The sequence below is a fragment of the Phalangium opilio genome, unplaced genomic scaffold, assembly GCF_054372755.1.
Source record: "Phalangium opilio isolate 3A_F unplaced genomic scaffold, DU_Popi_V2 ptg000089l_1, whole genome shotgun sequence".
NCBI lineage: Eukaryota > Metazoa > Arthropoda > Arachnida > Opiliones > Phalangiidae > Phalangium > Phalangium opilio.
Window position 1 is genome coordinate 8448779 of NW_028324194.1, and position 13446 is coordinate 8462224.

Genomic DNA, 13446 nt, shown 5'->3' on the forward strand with positions numbered 1-13446 from the left:
ATATTCAAAGAGTTTTCTAAATATCAGTTTCGCAGCTTCCATTTTTTTCTCTTTTAAGCGCGCTATTTTTTTTTAAATTAAGACGCCCATAACTTTTTTACATTAACAATTTAAAACCATTCAAAAACATTAAATTAAATTAAATTAAATTAATCTAATCTAATATTATCCTGTTACAATATCAAAGATTAGCAAAGCTTTTATGTTTAAATATTATCTATTAATATAACCTTTTCTTTCTATAACTTATCAATAATGTGTACCCGACCCAATCCGATACCACTTACAAAAATTGATTTTTAAACTATTTAATAGTTAGGCTTAAAAAAAGCCATATGAACTTATTAATTTGTCCTATAACTAATATCCTACTATTGTTGTATAATTTGTTTTTATAAAGTGTGAAAATTATTTCCCAAATTGTGGTTACCAATATTATATATAGACATTACCCTTGTAATTAAAACAACTAAACCATTTTTCCAATTAATATTCCAGGAAGTTTTGCATAGTCTCTTTGTGTTTCTCACCAGCTGGGGTAGTCTGCGTGGCAGATTGCATTGCGTAAATCCAACAGGGGTACAATTTGCAAAGCCTTCTGGAATATTTTTTTTTCCCCAAAAATTAATAACCTTTTCATTGTCCCTTTGGTAACCCACGCGCAAAACAATAATTGCCATGTTCTAGCAGCACTGTTTCCAAACTTAAAGTTAAGAGTTGCGTGACAAAATTTTAAAAATAGACCCTCAAAATCTTATATTTAAATGAACATATAATTGCCAGTAAATTGTAAAGTTTTCTTTCAACCCCCGCCCCTTTACGTAACTAATATAACGAAGATCAAAATTATTCCGAAATAAATACTACAAGCAGTGTATATTTTCAAGTTTGAAACATACAATTTAAAGACTAATTTCGTACAACTACATGCTAAGCTTCAACAGAAAAATAATTCATCATAGCTATTACCAGTATAATAAAAGACTAAACCTACACAGCTCAAAAATATGATGATCATCATCATTAGAAAAAAACCCGCAACAAGACTTCGATAGACAAATCAAGAAATATATTCAACTTCTCCACCGAAATAACAGACACTTTATACTGGCGTGTTCAAAGAGTGAAAGCGTCTTTGGATTAAGAACAGCAAAGATATTCAAAGAAATAATCTTTCTATTGGCTTGAGTCAGTGTCTATAGAACATCAAGCTGTATCAAGGCCAAATAATACATGTCAACTCTTTGGTTTCCCTATATAACTACGTTACGGTTTGGCAAGCCGCGCCTACAAGTTTATCAACACAATAGAAGTTCATAACAGCTATAGATTCGCAAAACAACCTTTTCCGGGCAAAAAGTTGCCTCAACGTTGTTAAAATTTAGAACAGCAATGGATTGTTACTAAAATTATGTGCTTGACTATGTTGGGAGTTGGGCGCACTCCTGTAAGCCAAGCTTCTGGGCGACAAAGTTTTGAGGGAATAAGGGACTTGTCAGCATGCCTACCCTACAGGAACTGACTACCCCGTGTCCGCGGGTGGTGAAATACCCCAAATCCCCCCTCCTTCACCACTCGATTAAACCTCAAGTACTTCACTCGTTACTCTAAAATACCAACTGATTAACGTTGGATTTCAATTTTCATCAAAACGCCTTAAAGCTAATTAAAGCTAATATACCATGATGGTATATTACATTGTTTAACGGACGTTTGCCAAACAAAGCAAGGTCGAGGGAACCAGTAAAAATTGCTGCCAATTAATGACGTTAAGCAGTAATGCCTTCTGAGTTCAATAGTAATAAATATAGAAAAAAAAAACTAAAATCAACTGGATTGGAGATGTCGCTACCAAACACAAGGCACCTCATTAACTCTCTGAACTGAACTGCAGATTTTACATCAACAAAACAAAATCAAGCGCGATGGAACCAGTAAAAAAACTACAATTAATGACATTAACTCCCAACGCCATCTGAGTTCGATAGTAATAAATATAGAAAAAAACCTAAAATCAACTGGATTGGAGATGTCACTAATGAAATACAAGGCACCTCATTAACTCTCTGAACTAAACTGCAGATTCTACACCAACAAATCACTACCAATTTTAAAAAGCATCTTTAAGTATATTAGGACTAATTTAACAAACTCCCCTTCCCTTTTTTATACCTTAAAAAAATATAATATTGAAACACATGCTTACTATTTTTCTGGCAATTATATAGTCTCAATTTGACAATCCTAGGATTAAATGTGTGTAAATATTTTTTCATCATTGAATTGTTCACTTGAGAGATTAACAAAATTATTATAGGCATTCATACGATAATGTTGAAGTCTCTCACTTTATAAATCCAACCTTCACGTATGACTGTCCTTGAACATTTTTTTAATCCCTCTCACGCATTCATTGTGAAACTTACATTTTAGATTCATTTAAAATTAATTATAGTTACTCTTAGCTTTTCCCTGTTAAGGTCTATTTTTTGGCAGCAGGTCGCAATCGCTAATTATCCTCAAAAGCCTTTCTGGTGTCAAAAACAATTTTATTTGGAAAAACCCTTTAAAATATGCAACTTTTACCTTTAAACGTAAAAAACAATATTTTTATTGACTGGAATAAATTTATAATGAATACCATAATTAAATAACAACTAGGGAAATTAAGCCCAAATTACATGCTGTAAATAAACGTGGCAAGTATCAAACCAAATGTTTATTTAAATAAATATTTTGCGCCTTCCAATATCATAATCATGCGTGTTTAAAAACTTGAAAATAGTCAAACAAAAACATTCTTAATGCAATTTAGTACTTGAAAGTAATTTTTAAACAGGCATTACTTAAAAACATTCCTATTTGTATTTTAACTATTATATGAAATAATATTATTAACCCTAAATTTTGTCATCAATAAATTACCGTAACTGTCATTTAACTTTATTTATTAAAAATAAAATAGTTTACAGGGCATAAAATAACATTAATTTCATGGTTACAAGTAAATAATAATTTAATCCTGTTATTTCCTATATTTAATGATAAATCAAAGCATACTTCCATTGCCTGACCTCCTAGCATTCCGGCAAATCATTTAAACATCAACTTCAATTTCCCAAAGGCTGAATCCAATTAGAATTGTACTTAAGGGTGGAGCTAATAACATTAAAACTGAATGACTGAATGTGTGCCTGTTATTGTATTTCTTATTATTATTATCAAATTAACATCTTTCCCAAAATATTACAAAATTGGATTTGTTTTCACCCCGAAATATTGCTAAAGTATTGCTAGTTTACTAATTTAATGCCATTTTCGACAAAAAAAATACTATCTTAGTTCTTTAAACTAGGTTAAAGTTAGATGGCATATTCTATATGTTTCATTTCCCGTCAAGGTTAAAAAAATTATCCATTTTAAATAAGATCTTGTTCAAACAATGACATTGGAAATGGGGCTCAAAAATTTGTAATAGAGCATCTGGTCTTGGTCCACCTGAAATAGAGAGCTTTCAGTTGGAGGAGGAGCCGAGTCTCGTGACGTAATTTACGCTGCCATATTGGTGGGTTTAAAGCAGGGATGAAGCTGAGACCACCCAATATGGCTACCAGAACCGCGGTAAGACTTGGGAGAGTGTGACGTACTGCTAGTCAACTGAAAGCTCTCTATAGTGTGATACTACAATCTTTGTCAGCTCAGGTCATACAATTTAGACTAAAAATATTCATGTGACGTTCCCATAGCTCCGATCTCTCAACAATTTTCTATTGAATGATGAACTACTTCCTATACGGAGCTAACAACTGGCTAGGGGATGAGATAGTCTGACGTCACGCAGGCCCTATCTGGTTGTCATTTTTGCGCGTTTCCAACCGTTAGGGGGATGAAACTCCAGTAAGTGATAGAAGTGTGTGACGTTTCAGGGTCACAACTGTTAGCTCCCTATTCTACGGCATGCAGAAATAAGCGTTGAAATAATCAATATAAAATCACCAACGTGTCTACACAAAATTAATAAAAATTAAGACCGAAGTCACAGATATTAATCAAAACGCGTCTTGGATTTAACCAAGACCTAAAAAGTATCGATAAGAAGAGAGTTAAGCAAGTGACTGAAGGCCCAGATATAAAAAGTTTTTTTTAAATTAAGACTTACATGCTTAAGATGCTGTTCGGACAGTGGGACAAAGGACGATCTTTCTCGTAGAGCTTAACATGGCGGGTGGGTAAAAAAGGAGAGGGCGTCGGCCGTCGGACAGCCCCTTTAAGAAACTAATGTTCCATCACCCTATTCCATTGAATAAACTTAATTTACTGGTAGTCAATTTATTCCCTCTCAATAATTTGAAAAATTTACTTATCTCGGGTTTTCGAGCACAATTCCATTCCCCGTTTACATTTTATAACTACATTTATCATTTTTAGGGGATTTCGTCATGAAAAATACCATAAAACTACACGTAACAATGACAAAACGATTTAGTCGTAGTCTGCTTTAGCTTCTGCTATGCCCGATACGAGCAAGGAGGATGCATAGTTGTATACATCGACTAGAAGTACGCCTTGTGCCACTCTCGTGCCTTCTTTCGCTGGCCTCGTCACCAAGGTAATAGCCCACTCAATTACGCGTTAAGCTGCTCCAAAATTCCGTGTGAATAGTACTTTTTAAGGTATTCGTCACCAAATAGTAATTGTTTTTGAGAACATTCCTAGGCTTGAAATAGGACAACTACGAAATAATTCGACCAAATTTTATTTTGTAAATAATAATAATTTCAATTTCTATAAAAGTATTCTACCTATTGCGTACAGAGTGCTACCAGACGTCTCTGCGGCTACTAGAAATACTACATTTATATAGGAAGATTCGCGGCGACAAGTATATAAATCCAGGGCTATCCCTGATAAATCCCATATTCCTTTAAAAACCGTTAATACATTCATTAACCTTGTTCCTGAACATATACAAAGTCCAGGCTAGGAAATAAGACAGGTTTACAGGTCAAAAACCAGTTTATTAATAGCTTGGACCACTTTTTTTATTCAAAACGTGAGGGTCACTGGTCCCAATGACTAGTTTATTAATTCCAACTTTTATTAAAAATTGATATGGGGACCTCTTTAATTATTTTCATTTTAACATAAATTTCGGCTCCATGAGTCCAGTTGTGTATACAACCCTAAGCCGAGAGAGATTTTTTTAGAAGAGAGAACGGCCGCAAGTCCTGGGACCAGTAGAAAAATAAATAGGGGAAGGGTTACTGACCCCGGAACCAGTTCCATATTTAAGACATCAGGGGTCACTGGTCCGAAGGACTAGCTCAGAAGCCTGATACAGACTAAGTAGCAGAGTCGAGTCACAGCCTCCTAGATCACGCGACTGGGTGAACGCAGGCTATATTGCAAACTAGCCAAGTCAGAATTTTCAGGCTACGACCGCGCTGAGTGAGTCCAGCTGACACTCTCACACCCTTAGCGCCCTTAAGTTGACAATTACAAGTTTACAACAAAGAAAATCAAAAAAATTTCGAATAGTATGCACCCCCTACTGCTTGCGAACCATAGAAACGATAGAGACGCCATGGGCCTGGCATAGAACCGTGTGACCGTAGTCTATCATACCGCTGCTATAGACCCTTTCTACTTAAAAAAGAGAGATGTCAATCCTCAGTATCGGGATATACAGGGGGTTGACCCCTCGACGTCTCTACTCTTTTTATGATCTTTCCATCGAGCGATATGGAAGGAAAAGTATTTTCCCCGTGTCTTTCCCTCTTACATATATTAAGTTTAACCAAGACTAAAAATCATAACGTCCCTATTGAATTTGCCGCCATTGTTCAAATTTGCACAAAAACAAAAGGTTTCACTATAAATCGTTCAGACCATGAACGGGGATATGTTAGCAACCTATTAACGACACAAAGCCATACACGTACTCTCCTAAAAATGATAAATGTAGTTATAAAATGTAAACGGGGAATGGAATTGTGCTCGAAAACCCGAGATAAGTAAATTTTTCAAATTATTGAGAGGGAATAAATTGACTACCAGTAAATTAAGTTTATTCAATGGAATAGGGTGATGGAACATTAGTTTCTTAAAGGGGCTGTCCGACGGCCGACGCCCTCTCCTTTTTTACCCACCCGCCATGTTAAGCTCTACGAGAAAGATCGTCCTTTGTCCCACTGTCCGAACAGCATCTTAAGCATGTAAGTCTTAATTTAAAAAAAACTTTTTATATCTGGGCCTTCAGTCACTTGCTTAACTCTCTTCTTATCGATACTTTTTAGGTCTTGGTTAAATCCAAGACGCGTTTTGATTAATCGATATTAGATACCATTATGTAAGAGAATGTGTGGAAAAGGGACTCGTTAATATAGCATTTATAAGAACTAATAACAATATTGCTGATTTGTTTACAAAGGCGATAGCCTCAAGAAAATTTACCGAATTTTGTAAAATTATGAAATTGTATTATTAATAACCATTAATATTGTTATATAAGTTACTAAAAGTGAACGAATTTTAATAACCATTAATATTGTTATATAAGTTACTAAAAAGAAAACATTGGATAAATATCAAGACAAAAATAGGGGAGCATGTTGGATATCAGATAAGATAAGGAAATAGGCCTAAGATAAAGAGATCATGTGACAATGAAAGCCTCGCCCTAGACATTGTTGTCTGATAATAGTTTTGATAAATTTAGTTAGTCTCAATTATGATCTCACGGTGTAAAGATGTTTCAAGGAATAAGTCTAATCCCTAATAATTTATTGATAACCAGTTCTTTCAAACTTGTATTATGAACCTAAATATATTTTAAACTATTCTAATAAATTAACTTAATAGCATTTCGTAGTTCGTGTATGCATTATTGGTAACGTAATTTAATAATTTCAATAACCTTCATTAACGAGGGTGTCTTATTCTCGGCGATTTCCCTTTGTTAATATCAGCTCCATGGTCCTGCAAGATTTTGGCGATATTTTGAAATCCTTTCGCGTTGGCGATCGACCACGGTGTGTGTCCCATTTCGTCTACGACGTTAACGTCGGCGCCTTTCTCGATTAGTTTCTTGACAATAATGCTGGAATTATGCTCGCTGACGTTAATAAGCGGGGTACGCCCATACCGGTTTGTGGTGTTGACGTTGGCCCCGCCATCTATGAGTAACACCGCGCATTTTTCCACTTTTTCGAATACAGTGTAATTGCTTTCAACATTGATGCAAACCCAGTTTAAGGGGGTGTTACCCTGAAAGTCCTTTAGTTCAAGATCTACCCCTTTTTCAATTAAGAATTTGGTTACATTTTCACTTCCACTATCGGCCGCCCGAGTTAACATAGCTTGGTTACGATAACCAAGTGGTTCATTAGGATCTATGCCTGTTTGTAAAAATAATTCGACAATATCTTTTCGATCATTATAAATGGATTTCATTAAAGCGTTATCGCGAATTTCCACTCCTTTATCGAGCAGGACTTTCACCAGTGCCGTAAAACCCTCCTGAGCTGCAATTGCCAAAGGAGTTGGAGCCTCGTACCCCTCGCAAGTTCCATTCGGATCCGCTCGGCCTTTCTCTAAGAGGATTAGTGCTATCTCTTCTTTCCTCATTGCAATTGCAAATAAAAGGGGGGTAAAAGCATTCCCATCCAAACACCTGTTAATATCTGTTCCGTTCGCTAACAAATTCAATAGCTTTTCTTTGTCTCCCGCTTTAATCGCTTCGATGACGTCATCCGTCGATAGAGAATTCCCAATGATTTCCCTCAGCGATTCTCCTACGAGCATATGAGCTCCATTTTTCAGCAATAATCTCACCACAATATCAAATCCTTTTAGGTGGGCGATAGACCAAGGTGTGTTTCCCCTCATGTCCACGGCGTTCACGTCGGCGCCCTTCTCGATTAGTTTCTTGACAAGAATGACGGAACTAAACTCGGTAGCGAACATAAGTGGGGTCCTCTCTTCCTCGTCTATGGTGTTGACGTTGGCACCGCCATCTATGAGTATCTCGGAAGTTTCTTCTAGATGAAAATAATTATCCCGTCTATAATCTCCTAGAAGTCTGCAAGCCCGGTTTAAGACGGTATAACCGTCACAGTCTTTATGTTCAATATCCGCTCCATTTCCAAGCAACAATTTGGTTAGATTTACGTTCCCGAAAGTGACAGACAAATAAAGCAAAGTTCGGTTACATACAATACACTCTATGTTAGGGTCGAGGCCGTTTTGTAAAAATAACCCAAAAATGTCGATTTCGTAATCAGCCATTTGGATCGCTAAAGCGGCAGACCATTCGTCAATTTTCACTCCTTTAGCGAGAAGAACTTTAATCAGCTTTATCGATCTCAACTTCGTAGCTGGTACCAGTGAAGAATGGTAACGACTTCCGACGCAACTCGCATCCAGATCGGCTCCCATCTCTATGATATGAAGGGCTAACTCCTCTTTTTTCTTCAGAATTGCAAAATTAAGAGGAGTTTCATCCGCTGATTCCAAGCACTCGTTGATGTCTGACCCATTCGATAATAAAGCCACTAGCTTTTCTTTGTCTCCCTCTTCAATCGCCTCCATGACGTCATCATTCGATTGAACGCCATCTACAAACAAAACCTGACAGAAAAGCTGTTATTTATTATTTACATTTATTAATTTCACTTTCAGTACTTCCTATTTCGAAAGGGAAGAACAATTCCCGCGATGAGAGACAACCAATATTTCTCATCGAAACTAAGGTTGATATTTTTACGTCAATCACTTTTTACATTGTGACGTCTATATTATTTCATAGGGTTTTGCTTTTCTATTTTTGACGTATTCTTCATTAAGACCGTCCGTTTTGCGTACAAAATGCCCATTTGACCCACAGAGAATTCGCCCTAAGGTTCTGGTGCAAAGTTCCAGAGATGAAATTTAGTATAATACCGTGAATGCAGCCAAGAAGAGCACCACCAAGAATTCACACATCATTTCTAGAGCTTTATTCCGACAAGACTTCGGTTGAATGTCGAATGTACGATATCCGAGAGTGGAGCGTGCCTTCCCTTTTTATGTTAATCGAGCAACAAGGAAGTTAAGCATCATTATTCGACGCAGGAGTATTGAAAGTAAATAATTAAAGAATACAGTCTGTTTAAACTTCCTCGATTACACGTGCTTCCAAATGAACAAGGTCGAGGTTAACAAACACGGAACTCACGTTGTCTCTACGAAACGTCGGAGAATGGCATCCGAGTCTGTCACGTGTTAAGAGCTTGTAACGCGTGTATGGAAGTTAGGGTAAATACACGTGCAATGAACATCCTATTTGTTGAAGCTTGAATAATAAGAAATGTCAACACAGAATGGCCGGAAGCTGAAGCTATCATTACATTGCAAAACAAGTGTATTTACTGAACCCATTTTAGAGTGATAGTTTTTATTTTAGAAGGACTGTTTGTATTTGTTTCATGTTTTTCTTAATTGCTTTTCAAACTTCACCATTTTGATTTTCACGTGTTAACCCGTAATTTAAGCGGGGGGCTATCACGTGTTTTCCCTTTGCCAGTTGCCAAGTGCATTTCGAGTTTACACGTCGACCAAAGGTAAGACCATCATATTACAGCTCCCTATAAGTACTGGAGGTAGGTTAGGTTTTGTAAACAGCGCTTTCTCCCAAGCAATCCAAGCCCGTCATCTATAGCTCAGTTTTACAAGTTTAGTTTGCCCATTAACCAGGATTCGGAGTTACGTTAACTTTCGGAAGTTCCGGTTTATGATAATGGCTGTCAGAGCTAAATGGCGCTAACAACCTTTAAATCGGTGGAAACTCAGTGCAGTATTAAGATGTGTTAACAATGTTCTAGCATGATGAAGACTAGTTTGATCATTTGAATTCAAATGCACTTCCGTTTCACCACACGTGTTTAAAAAAGGGAAAATACGCATAGACCGCCATTTATTTTAAAATCCAAAAAAGGTGCACTACAACTATCATCCTCAAAATCCAACAGTAGGTACGGGACAACTTGTTTCGTTCCACGCTCTTCTCTCTCAAACCTTCCCTCATGGGCTGCCAATTGGCCATATGTCTAATCAGCGCCACTAGCGGATGGTCTGAGAACTACTCCCATAGAGACTAGGTATATTTAAGAGGGTTTGCAGAATCCTCGCCAGGTGGCTCGAACGCCGCGCCATCTGACGGAAATTCTGCAAACCCGCTTAAATATACCTAGACTCTATGGGAGTAGTTTTCAGACCATCCGCTAGTGGCGCTGATTAGACATATGGCCAATTGCTTCTGCTTGCCACAATTACTAAAAATTTATTTCGAGCCAAAATCACTCCGCGTCACCCAATTTAGTTTACGCTTGTCAGATTTAATGATAAACAAAACAACTATTTATTCAATGAAACTTATTTTATTTCTGTTCTCATAATTGCCCTTCTTACCATAAGGACTCCCTTACTCTCTACCCAAGGTTGTGAATTTCTGCCCCATGGTCCTGCAAGAATTTGGCGATCTGGTCAAATCCTCTCGTGTTGGCGATAGACCACGGTGTGTTTCCATACATGTTCCTGAAGTTAACTTCGGCGCCCTTCTCGATTAGTTTCTTGACGATGATGCTGGAATTTGCGGAAGTGGCGAACATAAGTGGGCTTGTCCGATCCTGGTCTGCTTTGTCTACTTTGGCCCCGCCATCTATTAGCACCAGCGCACATTTTTCTATCTTGTCGGATAGAGTCGGGTTAAGCTCCATTTCCCGGCAAGCCCAGTTTAAGGCGGTATGACGAAGACATTCCCTGTGTTCAATATTAGCTCCCTTTTCAAGCAATAATTCGGTAATATTGACGCACCCTTTAGCGACCGCGAAAAACAACAAAGTGCGGCCGCAAGAATCTAACTTATAATTAGGGTCGTAACCTTTTTGTAAAAACAACTCGACGATGTCTTTTCGATCATGGTCTAAGGCGCTCAGTGCCGCGTCTTTGTCAATTTTCACTCCTTTATCGAGAAGGGCTTCCACTAATGTCGTAAGACCCAGACGCGTCGCTCTTTCCAAGGGAGTGTGATGCTCGAACCTTTGCATGCAAGCCGCATTCGCATCGGCTCCTTTCTCTAAGAGAATCAGAGACATCTCTTCTTGCTTCAATTCAATCGCGAATGAAAGGGGCGTGAACAGATACTTGGCCGAGCAATCGTTGATGTCTGCCCATTTCGATATTAATAGCGTGAGCTTTTCTTTGTCCCTCGCCATAATGGCCTCGATGACGTCATCAGTCGACGGAGCGCTCCAAGGGAGTTTTTTCAGCCTGGTTCCTTTATGTATACCAGCTCCGTTGTCCAACAAGACTTCGATAATGTTTTCAAATCCATTTTTGCCCGCGACGGACAATGCCGAGTTACCAAAGTCATCCGTGGCGTTGACGTCGGCGCCCTTCTCGATTAACTTCTTGACGACAATGATGGAATTACTCATTGAGGCGTAAATAAGCGGGGTGATCCCATCGTTGTCTTTGGTGTTGACGTTGGCCCCGTCATCTATTAGCATCAGCGGACATTTTACCGAATCCTCGGGTAATGACCGTAGGTCTTGGCAAGCCATATTTAAGGCGGTAAAGCCCTTGCAGTCTTTCTGTTCAGTGTCAACCCCGTTTTCAAGCATGAATTTAATAGCGTTTATGTTTTCTCCAGCGACCGCAAAGTGAAGTACAGTAAGGTTACAATCAAAAAATGTTTTGTTGAGGTGGAAGCCTTTTTGCGCAAATACTTGGACAATGTCTTTACGATCATGTTCGTAGGCGTTCAGTAAAGCGCGTACATTGATCACCGCTCCTTTATAGAGTAGGATTTTAATCAGTCTCATGGAACCCTGACTGACCGCTGTTGCCAAGGGATTATTACTCAAAGGATCGTTTTTCCAGCAAGAGGCGTTCGGATCGGCTCCCTTTTCAATCAGGAATAGTGCCAATTCTTCATTTCTCAAAGATATCGCGAACGAAAGCGGCGTATGTTTTACCCGATGCGAGCACTCGTTGATCTTCGCCCCTTTCGATAATAAATCCAGAAGCGTTTCTTTCCCTCCCGCTTCAATCGCATCGATCAGGTGATCAGTCGATGGGTCGTCCCAACCACCTCCTTCCACCTCTTCTGTTACGACTATTCAAGCTCCATTTTCCAACAATAATTGCACGATATTTTCCAATTGCATAATTTTTGCTTCGGACAAAGGCGTGGCTCCGTAACTGGTCTTGGCGTTAACGTCGACCCCCTTTTCGATTAATTTTCTGATGATAACGGTGGAGTTGGAGAAGATGGCTAATAAAAGCGGGGTATACTCCAGACGGTTTTTGACGTTGACGTTGACATTGGCCCCGCCATCTATTAACATGAGCGCGCATTTTTGTCTGTTGTCAGATAGTAGATTCGAATCCTTATCTTTCCAATTTCGGAGAGCCAATAATAAGGCGGTATTGCCTTCGCAGTCTTTCTGTTCAATGTCAACTCCCTTATCAAGCGATAACCTGATTAGATCGACGCATCCTTCTTCGGCCGCTCCAGTGAAGAAAGTTTTCTCACAAAAACCTAATGTTTCGTTGGGATTGAAGCCATTTTCAAAAAGTAATTCGGCAATCTCGATTCGATTATAGCGCAAGGCGTTGACTAAAGCGTATAGACCGATGTGAGCTCCTCTTGCCAGAAGAGCTTTAACCAGCGGCGTGGACCCGGCAATCGTCGCCGCTGTTAGGGGAGAAGCCTGAATTGGATTTTGAAAATATTCGCGAGTTTCAACATCTTCGCAAGCTTCATCCGGATAGGCTCCTCTCTCTATGAGAAACAGGGCTAACCTTTCTTGTTTCCTTTTAATGGCAAAATAAAGTGGCGTTTGATACACGGGATACAAACAGTTTTCAAAGCCTTTGTTTTTGGTTGCCAGTAACTTTTCTTTGCTTCCCTCTTCAATCGCCGCCATGACGTCGTAATTCAATTCAACGCCATCTACGAATAAAACCTGAAAGAGTAAGCTTTCATTACCACATTGCAGCTAGTGTTTACCAAGTTGCTAGTGCGCTTCTTTGGCCCAATCACATATATACACGGACGTCAGGGATTTGGAAAATAGAAAATAAGTCAGGGATTTAAAGTTTCTTCCTAAAACTTCAGGTATTTCGTTTAATATATCAAACCATGATTGCTTCGAGCAATGCTAAATATACGCTGCAGGTGTAATTATGAAGTGGACTTTGCGGGTAAACACGTACTTAAAATGGTCCCCGGGGTATTGTCAAAATTTGGTCAGGGATAAGCTGGAAAACTCAGGATTTTCAACCTGATATATGACTCATCTGGATTTTCATGTCAATTGTTCAATTTTTTGGATTTCAGAGAGCTATATATTGAACAAATAAATAGGTATATTGCCCTTTGCCCTTTGACGATAATTTAAATGT

At 38.4% G+C, this 13446-nt stretch overlaps 1 protein-coding gene across 1 annotated transcript in view; it reads right to left on the reverse strand.

The window, feature by feature from the left end:
- LOC149647376 (uncharacterized) overlaps nucleotides 1–13446 on the reverse strand; it is a 198749-nt gene that overhangs the window by 20483 nt on the left and 164820 nt on the right. The window contains exon 2 of the mRNA XM_089850242.1: nucleotides 6917–8628. Within this exon, the coding sequence (XP_089706368.1) occupies nucleotides 6922–8589 (1668 nt within the window). The 5' untranslated portion in view covers nucleotides 8590–8628 and the 3' untranslated portion in view covers nucleotides 6917–6921. The remainder of the gene's footprint in view (nucleotides 1–6916; nucleotides 8629–13446) is intronic.